Source organism: Elephas maximus, chromosome 11 (genome assembly GCF_024166365.1).
Source record: "Elephas maximus indicus isolate mEleMax1 chromosome 11, mEleMax1 primary haplotype, whole genome shotgun sequence".
In the NCBI taxonomy this organism is placed as follows: domain Eukaryota; kingdom Metazoa; phylum Chordata; class Mammalia; order Proboscidea; family Elephantidae; genus Elephas; species Elephas maximus.
Window position 1 is genome coordinate 67,902,217 of NC_064829.1, and position 18,714 is coordinate 67,920,930.

Here is an 18,714-nt window from a genome sequence, read left to right on the forward strand (position 1 = left end):
ATGAGATTGCCATGAGTTAACTTGATGGCAATTGGTTTTTTAATGGTTTACTATTATAACACAGAGGCTTATTTAAAAAATATAGGCGTAATTTCTACTAGGAATGTTTTTGGTTGTTCATGGTTGGTTTCATATTTTAAGAGAATGCTTTTTAGATTTGCTTCCTAGCCTCAGTTTTGCCATAAACCAAATGGAGACAGTAAACAGTTTTCAAGCTTTATGTGATGCCTGCAGAGGAGGTTGAGATGGACGGACTGTAGACTTGTAAAGAACACTCACAAGACTTACCTTCAAACCATGTCTTCCTGGTGCACCTGGTGGACCCTACAAGAGAAAGGGGTCTGGTTTAACAGAAGGAAAAACCATGGGATAAGACCATACTATCAGCAATAGTAAGTGGATCTTTGATAAAATACTGACCACAGGGCCCCTCCGGCCTTGCTTAATGTGGGACAGATCAGGAGATGGTCCCATGGGTCCCATTGAGCCCCTTGGACCAGGCTGCCCAGGTGGGCCTGGCACTCCTGGGAAGCCTGGGCTTCCCTTTGGTCCAGGTGAGCCTGTAATCAAAGAACACCTCATTAGTGCCACAACCTGTGACAAGGACAAGGACCTCTGGCTGACACAGGAGTCCAGTAGTCCTTATCAGCCACTTCTCTTTGCACTCTTCCCAGTGCTTTCTGACATTTCCACTAAGATGTCCCACAGACATTTTAAACTTAATGTGATCAAAATTGGCTTCACCATTTCCTCCTCTTTTCATGTACCACTAGTGACCCATCCACTCAAGCAGATGCTTGAGAGTCTTCTTAAATATTTCCCTATTTCCACAGCCTCCTTATCCAATCAGTGATTGGTTCCTATATATTTCACCTCCTCTTTAACATCTCATAACTCTTTACTACTCTCGATCCTCCCTATTGAAGCAGGGTTATCACAGAGGGGAGCAGTTTTCATAGCAGCGTATCAGTTAAGAATACAGGTATTGGCATCAGAGTCCTAGGTTTGAATCTTGCATAAGTTGCTTGACCTCTCTGAACCAATTTAAACTTCTGTGTTAAAGATAACAATAACAAAACCCAAACTCACTAGACTGACTCAACCTTCCAAGCTGGTGTCTACTGTTCTTCTACCAATGAGGTCTGGGATTCATTAAAAAATTTTGACACATACAAAAAAAGCAAAACAAAAACAAAAATAAACATCAACAATGAAAACAAAAAAACTGAAGCAAAGCCCATTTTTAAGAGAGAAATCAATAGAATCAGACTTAGAGATGACCCAGATGTTGGATTATCAGGCAGGAATTGTAAAATAACAATGACTAATATGTTCATAAAGGATCTAGTGGAAAAGATTGACAGCTTATATTAACAGATGGGGGAATTTCTGCAGAGAGATGGAAACGAGAGGGAAAAAAAGTCAAATGCAAATGCTGGAAATGAAAAAAAACATGATATCAGGGATGCTATTATCAGGAGACTGATGACAGCTGGGAAAGAATCAGTAAGCTTAAAGTCAATAGACATTATCCAAAATGAAACACAAAAAAGGAAACAGGGAAATAAAAAATCAAACAGAACATCCAAGAGCTGTGGAACAATATCAAACAGGCTAACCTATGTATAACTGGAGTTCCAGAAGGAGAAGAAAACCCTACAGTGGCTCCCCTTTGTGTACAGAATAAAGTCAAACTCCTCAGCACAGTACAGAAGGTCATCCATGACCAACTCCTTGTTTTCCTCTACAGGCATATTTTTTGCCATTGCCTCCTTTCCAATCACCTCTTAGCCCCATGCTCCCTAAATAAACCATCCTATAGTGCCCCCAGCCTAGACTATTCTTCCCTCTTTTTTTCCTTTGCCTCCATGCCTATGTGATCACCTTAGATCACATTTTTCCAAAAAAGTCTTTCCTTACACTCTCTTCCCTGCAAGAGAATTATGTACAATCATAATCTATACATACACATCTACATACATATACCACTGTCCTCTGAATATGCCTAATACTTAAAAATTGGGGGATTTCATATAAAAATCTGTATTTCTGGCTTCTTTTTGAAAATAGAAGGAACCCAAACCAGGACCACTATTCCCTCATGGGCACAAGTGAATGGAGCTTTACATATGGGCTGCCCCTTTAGAAGGAGGTATATGCTGCCTGGTTTAACTGAGCTCCCCTCACTCCCTATTACCCACAACCTGTTCCCTTCATTCATCTATGCTACCTGCCTGGTTTCTGTAGACATCTGAGTTTCAACCTCTGTTTTAGACTCCTAGTTCCTTAAGGGAATGGCTGTGTCTTTTCATCAACATATTCCCACAGAGTTCCTGGCACTTAGTGGGCTGCTTAATAAATGTTTCTTTCCAAATGACTGCACTCAAGAGGTTAGGCTGATTGCTGTGCACCTGGTCCTGCGATGTCTCTTTCAGAAGTGTACAGTAATCATTTCTTAGCCATACCTGGCCCCTATATTGACATGGCATAGTGACAAGATGGAATAACTTTCAGGCTCCAGAAAACAAAATAATATAATTAAGACTAATTAAGCCAAAGTTTAAGGCAGTCAATGTTTTATCTAAACATGTCTCCCACCACTGCTCTCAATACTGCTTCCAGGTACATCCTTAAAGTGTTTATCTGGGCAAAGCACCAGATCCCTCCTCTAACTAATTACATCAATAGCACAGGAGCAGGATGCAGATAGTATCACACCTGCATTTACACAATCAGTGAACATCAGGGATCACTGGATGTCAAGCACCTTTAACATGTGGGACTTTGATGTGCAAATGGCAGCACATTAAGCAGTGAAGGCAAGTGAGCATTGGCCGCCCCCTCGCCCCTGAAGCCCAAGGATTCCAACCTGGTATTGCTTCCTGTTTTGGTGCTCTAGTCTGTGATTCATCTCAGGTGTTGGGACTGGACTTTTAGTGAAGGATGAGAGAAACCTTATCAGCTCTCTAGCTGCTCTAATACATCTCAATCGAGGGCATCACAAACTGCAACACTACACACAAGGAACGAGAATAGGATTGGAGGAGAGAGCAAGGGCAGTCCACTGCAAACAGCTCCTTCTCAATCACTCTCTGTCAGTTTCACTAAAGGTAAAAACCAAACAGGCTCCATCAAGGACCCTGGACAGCTCAAACCACGTTAGAAACCAGAAGGCAGGACTGGAGAGGAAAGCCAGGGAGATGTTCATTAAGAATGACAGCAAATGCCTCCAGGTTCCTACAGTTTGTTCCTGTTCTTGTGGTATGTAGACTGGCCTGGAGATCATCTTTCTCCAGGGAAGTGAAGCAAGAACATTCTCTTAGAAGAGGGTGGAGAACGGTGGGCTAAGAATCAGTTTGTAAGGAAAAATCCAGTCCATTTAGGAGCAGCAAAAGGCTGTCTGTATGAGGCATCTGCTGGAGAAAATCGAACAGGACCCAGAGAACCTCAGGCTGGGGGAATGAACCAGAGGATAAATCAAAGTCCTGGGCCAGTCCTTATTTTCTCTGTATGAGACCTAGGCCACCTATGTTTGAAGGACACTAGAAGATTAAGACCTACGTGGAGAAGAAAAAACATAAATACTTTGGGGGAAAAACTCTGAGCCTTTGTTCTTGCCGACCTTCCAACTATAAAACCTGGCCATGGCCCCTTGGACCAATCCTACCAGTCTTCCATGTCCAGCTCAAACTCCGAGTCCCCCGATCCCTGCAGGTTACCACGATCTCTCCCTTCTTTAAGCTCCCATGGCAGGAAGCATTTGCGTACGTATTTGGGGGCATCCAGATGCTGTTTTATCCTATTTGCTTTCGCTCGATGTGTCTTGTCTTCCCGATTAGACTGTCAAGAGGTCACTCATAACACGTAGCACGCTGCTCAGCAATGATTTTAGAAACATTTGCTTACACGAACGCTTCCATTTCCTTTAGCGGCATGAAAAAAAGGCTATTGCTTTATCCATCTACGGAGGGACTCATAATAAAGTATAACTGTTTGTAGTTATTTTTTAAAAGCTCTCATTGTATAGGTCCTTATGAAATGATAGGACACTTGAGACTTTCTTCAAATTTATAAGAATGGATCTCAAAAACCAGTATGCTGAATGCAAGAAGCCAGACAAAAAGAGTATATACTATAAAATTCCATTTATAGAAAATTCTAGAACAGTCAAGACTCTAGCAATAGAAAGTAGGTTAGTGGTTGCCCAGAGGTGGAGATAGCAGAGTGCACTGACTGCAAATGGGCACCAAGGAACCTTTCCGGGGTGATGGAAATGTTCTATATCTTGATTAGGGTGGTAACTACATGGGTGTATACATTTGTCAAAACTCGGCAAACCATAACTTAAATGGGTACATTTTATTTATGCAATTATACTTTAATAAAGTTGAAATTATACTTCTTATGGATTGAATTGTGTACTCCCAAAATATGTGTTGTAAATTCCAACCCCTATACTTGTGGAGGAGGCCTGGTGGCCTAATGGTTAAGAGCTCGGCTGCTAACCTAAAGGTTGGCAGTTCGAATCCACCAGCCGCTCCTTGGAAACCATATGGGGCAGTTCTACTCTGTCCTATAAGATCACTAGGAGTTGGAATCAACTTGACAGCAATGGTAAATAGGTAATACCTGTGGATGTGATCCCATTTGGAAATAGGGTTTTCTGAGATATGTTAACGAGTCCATTAAGCCTTACAGTTGAGATATTAAAAGAGCAGATTAGGCACAGAAGCAAGCAAGCACAGATGGGGAAGATAGATGCCATGCCACATGAAGATCACTAAGTAACTGAGGAACAGAAGCTGAAAAGAGACAAGGACCTTCCCCCAGAGCCAACAGAGAGAGAAAGCCTTACCCTAGAGACTAAACTGTGAGAGAATAAAATTCGGTTCGTTAAAACCACCCACTTGTGGTATTTCTGTTACCGCAGCACTAAGAAACTAAGCCTACTTAGTAACTACTTATAAAGAAGAAATATATAGATAACCCACTGCCGTTGAGTTGCCTCTGACTCAGAGTGACCCCAATATATAGATAGGCATGTAAATAAACATAGACGTAAATGTGTTAAATAATGAGAAGGAGGAAATAACCCCACTGCCATTGAGTCAACTCCGACTCATAGTAACCCTATATGGACAGAGTAGAACTGCCCCATGGAGTTTCTAAGGAGCATCTGGTGGATTCGAACTGCTGACCTCTTTAGCAGCCGTAGCACTAAACCACTATGCCACCAGGGTTTCTGGAGGAAATAATAGAGTAGGGAATAGTAGAAACAAGGCTAGCCAGGAGTTGTCAGAGCTGGGTGAAGGGCCCATAGGGGTTCATTATACCACTCTGTTTTTGTATATTTTTAAATTTTTCCAGAATGAGGTTAAAAAATAATTTTCATTTTGTTTTCCTGTAACTTGAGGTTACCTTTGGGAATCTTATCCAATCCGGCACAATGGCCTTTTTCTCTTGGTCACTACTGGTTATGAGTGTTTCACAGGCTCAAGGGCCTGATTCTCCGTGCAGGGCCCTGGAGCTCCTGCTTCTGCTCTCAGTGATGGAAGCTACAGAACACAGTCCAGCCCTGACTAAGGCGAGCTCTTGGCAGGCCTTTGCTGATGACTCTGTCACCTCCCATGCCCCTCTCCATACTCACCGGGAGGGCCCTTGTCCCCAGGCAGGCCAGGTGGTCCGGGAAGGTAGGTGTTTGAGGCCAGCACCTTGTCACCAGTGATGTACTTGCCCAGGTCGGCAGCATTGTTGGGGAGCAGAGCAATCTGTGAAGACAAGAGGACACCCCCGTCAGGAGGGAATGGATTCACTGTAAGGGAAATGTGCAGCTGTGTCTGCCTTGCAGAGGCAGCAAAGGCTTTTCTCAATGAGTCTCCATTATCAGAGCCAGTTAGGGCTCAAGGGGGCCGCAGGGGACTTTCTAAAGCCAGAGGCCTTCTAATGAATGTGACTTATAGGAGATGACTCAGCTGGTTAGTGGGAGAGCCTGGACTAGGTAGGCTCCAAATTGCCTAGACATCACAATTAGACTCATTACTACCATAATTAGAACAATCTGTTTCGTGCGAAGGCATTGGTGGTTCAGAGACAGAATTCTCATTTTTCATATGGGAGATCCAAGTTTGATGCTTGGCGAACACACCTCGCACGCAGCTACCACCCATCTGTCAGTGGAGGCTTGCGTGTTCCTGTGACGCTGAACAGGTTTCAGTGGAGCTTCCACACTAAGGAAGACTAGGAAGAAAGCCTGGCTTTTCAGAAAATCAGCCAATGAAAACACTATGGATCACAATGGTCCCATCCACAATCGATCATGGGGATGGGGCATGACGGGGCAGCGTTTCATTCTGTTTTGGATGGGGTCACCATGAGTTGGGGGCTGACCCAGTGGCAGCCAATGATAACAATAACAACAACCTGTTTCATAATCTCAATTTGTTAAATGATTACTTTATGGCTCAAACATGTATTGAGTACCTACTATGTGCCAGGCCCTGAGCTTAGCTTGAAGGCTACTGTGGTGACCAAGACCTGGTCCCTGCCCTTAATGGACTCTCAGCCTTGGGAGCCAGAACCAAGAAAGTAGCTCACAGTTTACTTGCACACTCTGGGATGACCTTTGGTACAACTGGGACTATGGTGGTTTTAAAATACGCCCACAAATTCTTTAACACTCTGCCCTTCAAAAAGGTGGAGGCTAATTTCCCACCCCTTGAGTGTGGACTGTATTTAGTGAGTTGCTTCGAGTCAATAGAATTTCACAGCAGTGACAGTGTGTATTGTCTGAGACTAGGGCATGAAAGGCATTGTGGCTTCCCCCTTGCTCTCTTAGGTCATTCATTCTAGGGGAAGCCAACGGGATCGCACAAATGAGTGAATGACCTTCGCATTCCTTGGAGCCTCAGATCAGGGAAACTGAGTCAATCTGTGAGACCTTCAGTAAGAACTGAATCCCACAAAGCTCCATTTACTCACTGATGAAGAGAATAATACCCCTTCTTAAGTCTGGGATGAGGGCTTGGTGGTTCAGTGGTAGAATTCTTGGCCTCCATGGGGGAGACCTGGTTCGACTCCCGGCCAGTGCACCTTATGTGCAGCCACCACCTGTCTGTCTGTGGAGGTTTGCTTGTTACTATGAACAGGTTTCAACAGAGTCCCCAGACTAAGATGGACTAGGAAGAAAGGCCCGGTGATCTACTTCTAAAAACGAGCCCGTGAAAACTCCATGGGTCACAATGGTTCGATCTGCAGTCCGTCACGGGGTTGGCACAGGACTGGGCAGCATTCTATTTCACTGTGCATGGCATTGCCCTGAGTCAGGGGCTGACTCAACGGCAGCTAACAACAGCAATAACATGGCTGAGAGAAGAGAGAAGAGATGAGGTAATTATGTTGGGTGCCCAGCACAGGACCTGGAACATACTAAGTGCTTGATAAATGATAGTTCTAGTCTCTTCCCTCCAGGAAGCTAATTTAGGGGTACAAATTCAACTGAGGAAGGGCATGTTTCTGAGGATCACTTGCTCTGGATCCCGGAGTCCTGGGAAACCAGGTATCTCTGTGATTTCTGAAACAAGCTGCACTTGTCTCCCCATTCCCCTGCACGCAGCCCTGCTTGGGGGTTCTCTGGACAGAGGGAAGCGCAGGCTAGGAGAGGTACATGGAAGATCGCATCCTTACCCTTGGAGTTCTCGGAGGCTCTGAGTCCATGTCTGGATCTGAGAGTTAGAGAGAGGAACCTCCTATCTGTGCATGATCAGAGGTGGCCGACTGCCACTGTAAAAAAGGGGTGCCCTATGGGGTTTAATGTCACCACAGAGCACTAAATTAAAAATTGTGCAAGGTTCCTCCTGAGGTTTATATCCACTCAGAATCACAACTTTAGGGAGGAAGAAACAAACAGTTGAATGCTGATGTGAACAATTAAGGTGTTTTCTTCACTTTCGCTCTTCATGTGAAGTTCCCATTTGTCACCTCTTGTTTGCTTCCTCAGGGATTTGCTTCTTTTCCTAAGCATTCCAGACTCCCAGAAGTTCTGATGCAGCTGTGAGGCACACTCTGTCAAAGACGTTATACAGAATCACCCTAGAGATTTCAGGGCCTGCATGCGTTTTAAATATGGAAGGAATTTTGTATCAGGGATTAGGACAAATTGACTCGATAGTAACATAGCAGGGGAATGTGGCAAAAGACGATCAAGAGATCTCAATTCTCTGAGCACAGGCTGGAGGGGAGTGTATGGAGGGCGACAAATCCCTCTCCTGAACTACAGCCAAGATTCTGGACTGTGACGGCTTACAGGTAGGCCTGGGAAAGCTCTGCTGCCCAAGATGATATTCTCTGACGTCAGGAGTTGGGTCTCCTGGATTCATGCCTATTTCTGAGCACAGAGACTTGGCAATGATTGCATTCAGCACTTCCATTATGAAACATGATTCTGATGGATTACTCTGGCAGTGATCCTGTTCTGCTGGGTGGTTGCTAGGGTTGGGGCTCTTTTGATCCAGTTTTACAAGCTGATGGTTTGTTTTAGTCATCGAGACAGATATTCTTGCCAGTGGAAGAAACCCAATATTAATGAAAAGTGAACATCATGATCGTATGTGAATTGCACTTTGGCAAACAACTTTTACCTGATACGTTTTATGGGAATAAATTATTCCAGTTCCTTTGCAAGGTGGCTGACCCAGTCCTGTACCTCACTGCCCTTTAATGGAGCACTTTTGATTTTTCTATAAGGCAAAACCTTAGAAACCACAAGAGGGTCTCAGGGTGTACCTTCAGCGTGGTATGTAGAGCATACTGAGCCATGAGGGTTCTTGTCTCTCTCTTGTGCTTGGGGAGGATGTCTGAGGCTCCTAGGTTAAGAGGTTCTACTCCCACTTCAGCCCCCCTAGGTGTCTTGGAATGGCCTGGAGTGACCCCTGGTCTGGAACTATCTCAAGTGCTTTTTTTTTCCCCTTTGGAGTTCCAAGTCTATTGAAATCCATCCAACTTGGGCAGCAAGGGATGCTCAGAGAGCCAGGAAGCTCAAAGATGCTTCGACATTGTCCTCCAGTGGGTCCCTCAGCACCCCCTGCACTTCTCAGGAAGTGTCCCAGAAAGCTCAGGAGCTTGTCAGCCATCACTAAAACCCTTAGGTAAGGATAGCCAAGCAGGCTCACGAGCTAAGACGCTTGCTCAGCCGCTGCCTTCCAGATACACGTCTCCCTCCATATCTTGAGAAGATCTGGTGTTCCCTGAAAGATGCAAGGAACAATGGCACTATATCAGGGATGTCATGGGTTCAATTTTTATGTGACTACCAGTCAGGATCCAGTACAGGTGACCAGAAGAATCAAAATTTTGTGTAACTTGAAAGTCAGCTTTGTACTATTTCAGGTCAGTGTTCACAGTTCAGAGTCAAAACCAGGACACAGCTGAGCTTCTATTCATTTAAAATGGAGCTGGTGTCACTTTTTCACAGTAACAGACCACTCCACCCTGCAAATGCATGCCTGTGGCCCTGGGGGGAAGGGGATGAGCCAACGAATGAGGAAACCTGATTAGCAAATCTACCCCAACTACTGGGCAGTGGGAAACACCAGCAGCCGAAGGCTGGTCCAACTCTATTATCTGATTCCAACAAAATGTGGGCTCATTGTCCAGCAATGAATATGGAATAACAAAGAAGAAGTGATGCCTTTGAATTATGGTGTGGGCGAAGAATATTGAATATACCATGGACTGCCAGGAGAACGAACAAATCTGTCTTGGAGGAAGTACAGCCAGAACGCTCCTTAGAAGTGAGGATGGCAAGACTTCAACATGTTATCAGGAGGGACCAGTCCCTGGAGAAGGACATCATGCTTGGAAAAGTAGAGGGTCAGTAAAAAAGAGGAAGACCCTCAACAACATGAGTTGACACAGTGGCTGCAACAATGGGTTGAAGCGTAGCAACAATTGTGAGGATGGCGCAGGACCAGTGTTTCTGTTGTACACAGGGTGGCTATGAGTTGGAACTGACTCGACGGCATAAAACAATAGGCTTATGCTTAAGTCTCAGCCCTGCCACTTTCTACCTGTGGGATCTTGGTAAGCTACACAATCTGGATTTACTTGTCTATAAAATGGAGATGGTGATATCCACTTAAAAGAGGAGCTGGAAGGGTTAACCTGATGAAACCTTTAGGTGCCTGGCTAGCGCCCAGCCTAGTAGCCACTTGCAGCTATTAACCATGGATACAGAGAACGCTTTGGCTGGGGGATGCTCCTGGCTCTAAGTTGCTGCGTGATTTTGGGCAAGTCCCTTCACCCTTCCAGGTTTTCATCTTCACGTCTAAAAAACGAGGGGTTTGGATGAGATGATCACATCTTCGGATTGCAGATGTTGTAGGCGGACCAGAATGAGAGGCCTACATGAGGATGGACTCTAGAAATGCTCTCCCACTCCTGCCCAGCCCCTGCCACTCTGACTCCTCCCTTGTAAAAGCCATCAGATGACCCCGTCAATGGTGACATCAATGCTTTCCTGACTGACCTCCTGCTGGGTCATTAAATTCTGGCTCCCTTCAACTCCTCTGGGTCAGCAGGATGGATGGCAAGTTAAGGGACTAGCATTTGAGAGATAGGTGCCCAGAACTCCCAGCTGGAGTTTCTGCATGGAAATCAGTAGAGGTTGGGACTGCGGGCTGCCAGGTGTTTGGGAGAAGGGGTGGAATCGTGTAAGAAAGGTCTATACTTACCCTGGATTTTAACCAATGGGATTATGAACATCATTACTTCCTATGAGCCTCCATAACTGACCATCTACCACCCAGAACTGTTGGGACAGATAAATGAGAGACTGTCTGTAAAATACTTTATACAAGACATAAACCTGTTGCCGTTGAGTGGATTCCAACTCATATGCATGTTAAATGTTTATCTAATAAACATATATGCAGCTCTTTCTAGGTGGCAGGCACTGCTCTGAGTCCTTTACAAAGGTTAACTTGTTTGGTCATCATGAAATCCCTGTGTTGTAGATAGTACTGTTATGACCACTTTACAGAACTGAGGCACTGAGAGGTTAAGTAACTTACGCAGGGTCACACAGCTAGCAAGTGGTGGAGCTGAGACTTAAATTTAGCCAATCTGTCTCCAGCATCTGTGCTCTTAACCACTACACTACACAGCATCTCTTAAAATTACTATGGTATTTGGCCAAGCAGTATGCAATCACTTTAATACGGATTAGTCTTCTGAACAATCCTGAGAAGACCCATTTTACAGAGTAAGTAGGTCAAGGTAGCAGAGAAAGCCACAAGCTACTGAGAAGCCATTTATTTGTCTGATGCTAAAGGTAGAGCTCGAGTGAAGAGGTGCAGCTATCAGGTTGCAAATCTGCTAACATGTCTGATACCTCTGGACTTCTAACTTCTGAAGCTTCCATTGTCTGTCTCATTCCATTAGGCAATCGTTTATTGACTCACACTGTTTTTGTTTCTCCAATAAGACTGCAAGTTTGGTTACGGCAGTATTCCATACTGTTATTCCATGCCCTTTTGTAGTTAGTTCCTCATCTCCCAGCCCACTGTAGGGCTCAGGAGGTGTTCAATGAACACATGCTGAATGACTCATGACTTATGCTTCCCTCAGTTGCTCACTGTGGGAGAGGCTGCTCCTTTACGAGTATGTTAGCCTCCTCAAAACCAAAGCCAAACTCTACAGGACAGAGTAGAACTGCTCCAGAGGGTTTCCAAGGAGCAGCTGGTGGGCTTGAACTGCTGACCTTTTAGTTAGCAACTGAGCTCTTAAACCAGTGTGCCACCAGTGCTCTGTTAGTCTTCTAGAGCTGCCAAAACAAGTTATAACACACTGGGTGGCTTAAAATAATGGAGATTTAGAGTTCTGGAGGCTGGAAGTCTGAAATCAAGGAGTCCACAGGGCCATACTTTCTCTGAAGGCTCTAGGGGAGAACCTGTCCATGGCTTCCTCTTAGCTTCTGGAGTTGTGGTAATCCCTGGTGTCCCTTGGCTTGGAGATACGTCACTCCAATCTCTCTCCCTGTGTGTCTGTGCCTATTCTCTTCTTCTAAGGACCAGTCATATTGGATTTAGGGCCCACCTACTCCAATCATCCTACTCTAGTCATCTCCACATGATTACATCTGCAAAGGCCCTATTTCCAAATCAGGTCACACTCACAGGCACCTCGGTATAGGAATTAAACATATCTTTTTAGGGGACATATTTCAACCCACGAGGAGTAAGATCCCCTGCTCCCCTCCCCTCTGCTTCGTCATCCACCCAAGGAGGCTCAACACACTGTTAAACCCCTACTCAGCCTGGCCTTGTCTGACCCCAGGAAGCCAGGCCACTCTCTCTGGAGTCTCACCTTCTTGGGACACTGTGGTGATCCCACTTCTGAAATCAGTCGGTGCGGCCAGAAAACAAGTGGCTTTAAAAAATTGGCTGGCACGTTGGCTCTGATTTTTCTTCAGAGCTTTGGCAGGACTGGGCCCCCGTCTAAAAGCTAAGTGACTGTTATCTGATCTACCACCCAACTCTCCCTTTCTAGCTGAATCGCTTGTTTTTTTTCCGCCCACATGAGAAATGGTGGAGGTAGAGGCACTGGAGTTTGCGAGCCATTTGAAAACACTTTTAATTGGAAAATAAAACACACACTCTGGAAACCCCACAAAACAAATATACATCTTACCAAATTATTATAAGGCAAGCACCCTTTTAATCAACACCCAGGTCAAAAAACAGAACTTTGCTGGAAGCCCCAGAAGCCCCGCTGTGGCCTCTGCCCCATCATGATCTCCTGCCAAAATTAACCACTATCCTGACTTTTATATTAATAAAACATATGTATATATTTTATAGGGGTCCCTGGTGGCACAGTGGTTAAGTGCTCGGCTGCTAACCAAAAGGTCAATGGCTTGAACCCACCAGCTGTTCCATAGGAGAAAGATGTGGCGGCCCACTTCCATAAAGATTTACAGCCTTGGAAACCCTACGGGGCAGTTCTACTCTGTCCTATAGGGTCGCTGTGAGTCGGAATTGACCTGATGGCAACGGGAATGGGTTATATATTTTACAATATGTTATACCTTGATACATAACACATATAAACATTTTATAGTACATAATTTTAAAACATATGCCATGTATTATATGTTATGTGAAAGGAAGACCTGGCAATCTGCTTCCATAAATGTTACAGCCAAGAAAACCCTACAGAGCAGTCCTACTCTGCGTACAGAGCAGTTCTACTCTGTCACATGGGGTCTCTATGCATCACAATCAATACCCAGCAAGAACATACGATCCATATTTTAATATATGTAATAAGATACGTACATAAAATATAATATTACCCAACTGTGCATCCCCAGACATTACAGTTTAGCCTTGCCCATTTCAAGATGTCTCTCAAGCTTGTTTGAATTTATAGGTGGCTGCTCCAGCTTTCTTCCTGACAACTTACCACTGAAGAACCCAGGGGTGGGACTGCAGAGTCTCCCAGAGCCGGGACTGTGCTGACTGCGCGCTCCCGGTGTGGCACAACATGTTTGCACACCATTATATACTGTGGGTTGGTCACAGTCCCAATGCCATACCTCCTTCTGGGCCACTGTTCATTCGGGCAGACGTCCTACACTCTTTTTTGGCTGTTCCACAAGGAACAGAACAGATGGCATTAGCAGTTGTGTGATGAAGTTAGAGACCCACTTCTGACCCAAACACCAGCACAGGGGAAGTGGGCAGGAAGACCTGGGTTTTAGTGCTGGCCTTGCCTCTTGGGCAGCTTCTTTCCCTCTCTGAAACATTAGCATCTTTCTTAAAGGGCCATGGTGGAATGCAGTGAGATCCTGGATGTAAAACTGCTTTATAAACCGTAGAGTGCAACCCGTTCTAATGCTGTTGTTGTTATGTGCTGTGGAGTCAATTCCGACTCATAGCAATCCCAATATGACAGAGCAGAATGGCCCCACAGGGTTTCCAAGGCTGCAATCTTTATGGAAGCAGATTGCCAGGTCTTTCTCTTGTGGAGTTGATGCCCTGGCCGGAAACAGCTGCCTATAGCTCCTGGATTAGCTGCCCCAGGAAGGAAACTGAGGGTAGCTTTATGCCTTGAGACACTGATCAACTGCTTCCACCATGTCCCGATCCTCTGACCTATGAAACGCAAACGTATTCCTTCCCTGAACCCCTTCTTGGATATGTTCAGTAAACACCATTACCAATCCATGCTCTACCTGGGAATAGCTGTGAAGGATGTATTTATGTATTTCTGTGTTTAAGTATGTACACACACAGTTTTCTGCCTCATCTCCCTATTAGATCACAAGCTATTTAGGGTTGAATCCATGTTTTACTCACAATTATGCATTAAATATACATATGCCTCTGCTAACGTTAACAACATGTTCACTAACAGCATGCAAAAGGCCTGAAAAGTCATTTGTCTTCTCAGCCTATTGATCTGCTTGTTTAACTGGTAGCTGTGGTTCTCATTAGGGGTTGGCTGCATGGTTGTTAAACATGGAAAAGTGATATTGTCTCATGTTTACCTTTGCCCTTTGGAATAACTGGATGCCAAAGTCAAACAGATTGTATATACTTCTTTGATGTGCTAAGAGTCTTGAGTGGAAGCAATTAAATAAGCAAACCAGTAAGTTTATGTTTTAACTGCATCAGAGAAATTTCTGACCCGCTGACAAAACCAGCGCATTGAGTGACCTTTGGTATAATTACCATCTACCTGGATCCTGGACAGTCGTTCCAGCAGTTAGATCACTAGGTCATCATGGGGTACTCTCACAGCATAACTACATTACTGGAGACCTGGAAATCCATCAGACATGGGTGGAAGCCTTTTATAAAGTGATCCAATCCTCCCATCTGTGGCGCACGGCACCAAAGCAGCTGAGCTGCAAACTGCAGAATGCAGTGCATTCTAATAGATGCCTTTAAAAGTGACTTATTCCTCATGTGCGCTTCGAACGCCAGCATTAGCTCAGGACTGCTGCAATGCCTAGGCGCACGGAGCCCAGACAAAGCCCGGGCTATGCTTTGATCTTTAAATGTGAAAATATAGCTGCTGCAGAAATCTGGTTGATGGAAGTTTAGAAAGAGGATGTTCTCCACTGGATAAAACAGATAAAATAGTAGACGGAATGTAATCACAGACGTCTGTCCCAGGGCCATGCGTCTGGACACTCATTTGACAGTCACAAAGTCACAGCTCATCTTCTCTGGAGTTGCCACCTGCCCCTCCCCTAGCAGCCTACTTTCATAATCACCTAATCAACACATGGTGTTGCCATGAGTCAGGAGCTGACTGGATGGCAGCTAAAAACAACAGTCATCTCCCAGGAGCTTGGGTAGTGCAACTGGTTTTCGATTAGCTGCTAACCTAAAGGCTGGCAGTTCGAACCCACTCAGCCACTCTGCAGAAGACAAACTGGAGGATCTGTTTCTGTTAAGATTACAGCCAAGAAAACCCCAGGGAGCAGTTCTACTCTGTAACACACTGAGTCCCCGTGAGTGGGGGCGAATCCATGGCAACCAACAACAACAATCAACTTCCTGCCTTCCTTGTGTTTTGTTGCCCTTTAGATCATTAGCCCTGAAGGTGGTGGGCAAAGCACCCTGAGTCCAAACTTAGCTTGACCCAGTATTCCCAGGTGGTCTCCCATCCAAGTACTAACCAGGCACTTTTAAACATGAATTACCCCTTATCCTACCAAGGAGGTCAGGGGTGAAGATGCCTTTTCCTACTCTTCCCACACAGCCTTCCACTTCTCCTCCACCAAGGCCTCACTTTATTTCATTGTTTTCGGCATACCCACCTTCTGCTTCAGCTGCAGCACTGTCTGCTTCATCTGGTGGAACTCCTTGCACGAGGCGCAGCAGGTCCCGGCCTGCACAGCATTCTTGGCCTTCTCATCCAGCCCTGTGGAGGGAGACCGTGTCACAAACTGCAGTCCTGTGAGGACCGGCGACTGGCGAGCGTGCGAGGGGTGGGTGTGTGATCTCACAGTTCGGGGGTCACTGACAGCATGCTTAGGTCAGGGAGGGGGAGAGGGTGGAGAGTGAGGCCCCGGCTGCTGCATTTTAGGTTCAGCTGTTCCCCTCTAGGCTTCCCTAGTGTCCCTTCTTTTACATGTGAAGATGCGCATCTTGGTCCTTTCCAGGAGACAGGCCTTATAAATCAGAGGGAGTTTATACTCCTCTCTAAGGCCAATTTTAGGAGCCCTGGTTAAGCACTCTGCTACTAACTGAAAGGGCAGAGGTTTGAACTGCTCTGTTGGAGAAAGATGTGGCAGTCTGCTTGCGTAAAGATTACGGCTTCTGAAACCCTATGGGGCAGTTCTACTCTGTCTTATGGGGTCACTATGAGTCAGGAGACACTCGATGGTAATGGATTTGGATTTTCAAAGGCTAATTTTCAGGCTCTGTAAATCATCCACCGTGCCAGGCAGTAGGACTCTTGTGCGGGGCTCACAGAGATGGTCTTTGTTACCTCTGAGAACCACGTATTCCAAGGGGGCGTAGCAAGGCCAGACAACAGACCTCACAGCGGGGCGGGGAGTCATGATGCAGATGAGGTGGACATTCTGGACACAGCCCACCTGGGGCCTGATGCGGTTGGCAGCTGGGGAGGCAGCAAGATCCGGAGAAGGAAAGTCATTGGCATCAGGTCTGCCACAGTGCTGTGTGCACAGGCTGGGCACCTGCAGGGTCCAAATCTGCCACTATGGGGAACAGGGAATGAGCCTGCTATTGGAGTTCTGTCCAGAACCCCTGATCTGCCAGGCAGGCCCTCAGGGAGTGGTTCTCAAAGTGTGACCCCAAACCAGTAGCATCAGCATCATCTGGGTGCTTGTCAGAAATGTAAGTTCTCAGAATCAGAAACCTTGGGGATGTTCCCAGCACACTGTTCTAATAAAGCCTCCCAGGTGACTCGAATGCTCACCCAAGTTCAAGAATCACCATTCTCCAGAAGAGACCCTAGTGAGTAACCTTTTACCTGAAAATGCCTAAGCTGTTTTCTGCACCCCAAAGGTGGTTCTATGGCTCCACCCTACCAGCAATTCCTGGTAGTGTGGTATAGGATAGTGTCATGGTTAAGGTTATATGTCAACTTGGCTGGGCCATGATTCTCAGTGGTTTGGCAGTTATGTAATGATGTAGTCATCTTCCATGATGTGATCTGATGTCATCAGCCAGTCAGCTGTAAGGGGAGTCTCCTCAGGGATATGGCCTGTATCCAATATATATATGGACGTTTCTGGCAAAGCTCACTTGCTCGCTCTGGATCCTGCATCTGGCTCATCATTATCTGACCTCTGGTTCTTGGCACTTGAGCCAGCGGCCTGCCATCTGACCTGCCGATCTTGGGTTTGTTAGCCCCTGTAGCTATGTGAGTCAGGGGAAGCCTCTAACCTGAAGTCTGACCCACAGACTTGGGACTTGCCAGCCTCTACAACCACGTGAGCCATTTCATGGAGATAAATCTCTCTCTCTCTCTTTCTCTTATTTGCTCCATTGGTTTTGTTTATTTAGAGAACCCAGTCTAAGGCAGACAGGTAGGTCCTAAGATCATGTGAATTATCGGAACACAGAAAATCAAGAATAACTTAATCTGAAAGACCACTGAAGTTCCCACTGACACAGAAGCAAGGAAGCACAGCAGTTGAGAGTGTGGACTCTGCTGGAGTTAGATGATCTGGGTCCGAATATTGCTGTTGCCACTTAGTACCTTTTAGGTTGGGCAAGTTACAAGCTCTATGAGCTTCCGTTCCTTGAAAGATAAATTAATAGCATCTACTACATGGGGGTGCTATAAGGATTGAAAGAAATAACACATGTAAGCACCCAGAAAAAGGAGCTCTGGTGGTGCAGTGGTTAAGTGCTCTGCTGCTAACCAAAAGGTCAGTGGTTTGAACCCACCAGTCACAATCCATTCTGAACTGGGGTTCATTCCTGCTGTCACTTGTCCACAATAATGCCTAGTAGTCCACCACGTGTCTGTCAGTTTGTTGTAGTGTGGTGGCCTGTGTGTTGTTGTGATATTGGAAGCTTTGCCACCAGTATTTCAAGTACCAGCAGGGTCACCCTTGGTGGACAGGTTTCAGCTGAGTTTCCAGACTAAGACAGACTAGGAGGAAGGACCTGGCAGTCTACTTCTGGAAAAATCGGCAAGTGAAAACCTTATGAATAGCTGTGGCACATTGATATAGTGCTGGAAGATGAGACACTCAAGTTGAAAGGTGCTCAAAATACAACTGGGGAAAAGCTGCCTCCTCAAAGTAGAATAGAGCTTAATGACGTGGAGGGAGTCAAGCTTTTGGGACCTTCACTTGCTGATGTGGCATGACTCAAAATGAGAAGAAACAACTGCAAACATCCATTAATAACTGGAACGTAGAATGTACGAAGTATGAATTTAGCAAAATTGGAAGTCGTCAAAAGTGAAATGGAACACATAAACACCTATATCCTAGGCATTAGTGAGCTGAAATGGACTAGTATTAGGCCATTTTCAATCAGACAATCAGAGGGCCTACTATGCCAGGAATGACAAATTGAAGAGGAATGGTGTCACATTAATTGTCAAAAAGGAAATTTCAAGTCCTATAGGGTTGCTATGAGTCGGAATCGACTCGATGGCGGTGGTTGGGGTGGGTTATCCTGAAGTACATTAACAGTGATAGAATAATATCCATATGCCTAT

General features: G+C 45.5%; 1 protein-coding gene across 1 annotated transcript in view; it reads right to left on the reverse strand.

Annotated features, from left to right (window-relative positions):
* CCBE1 (collagen and calcium binding EGF domains 1) overlaps positions 1–18,714 on the reverse strand; it is a 264,261-nt gene that overhangs the window by 8,593 nt on the left and 236,954 nt on the right. Inside the window, exons 6-9 of the mRNA XM_049901887.1 lie at positions 15,827–15,930; positions 5,648–5,768; positions 421–560; positions 289–324 (exon numbers count right to left, since the gene is read on the reverse strand). Coding sequence (XP_049757844.1) covers positions 289–324; positions 421–560; positions 5,648–5,768; positions 15,827–15,930 — 401 coding nt within the window. The remainder of the gene's footprint in view (positions 1–288; positions 325–420; positions 561–5,647; positions 5,769–15,826; positions 15,931–18,714) is intronic.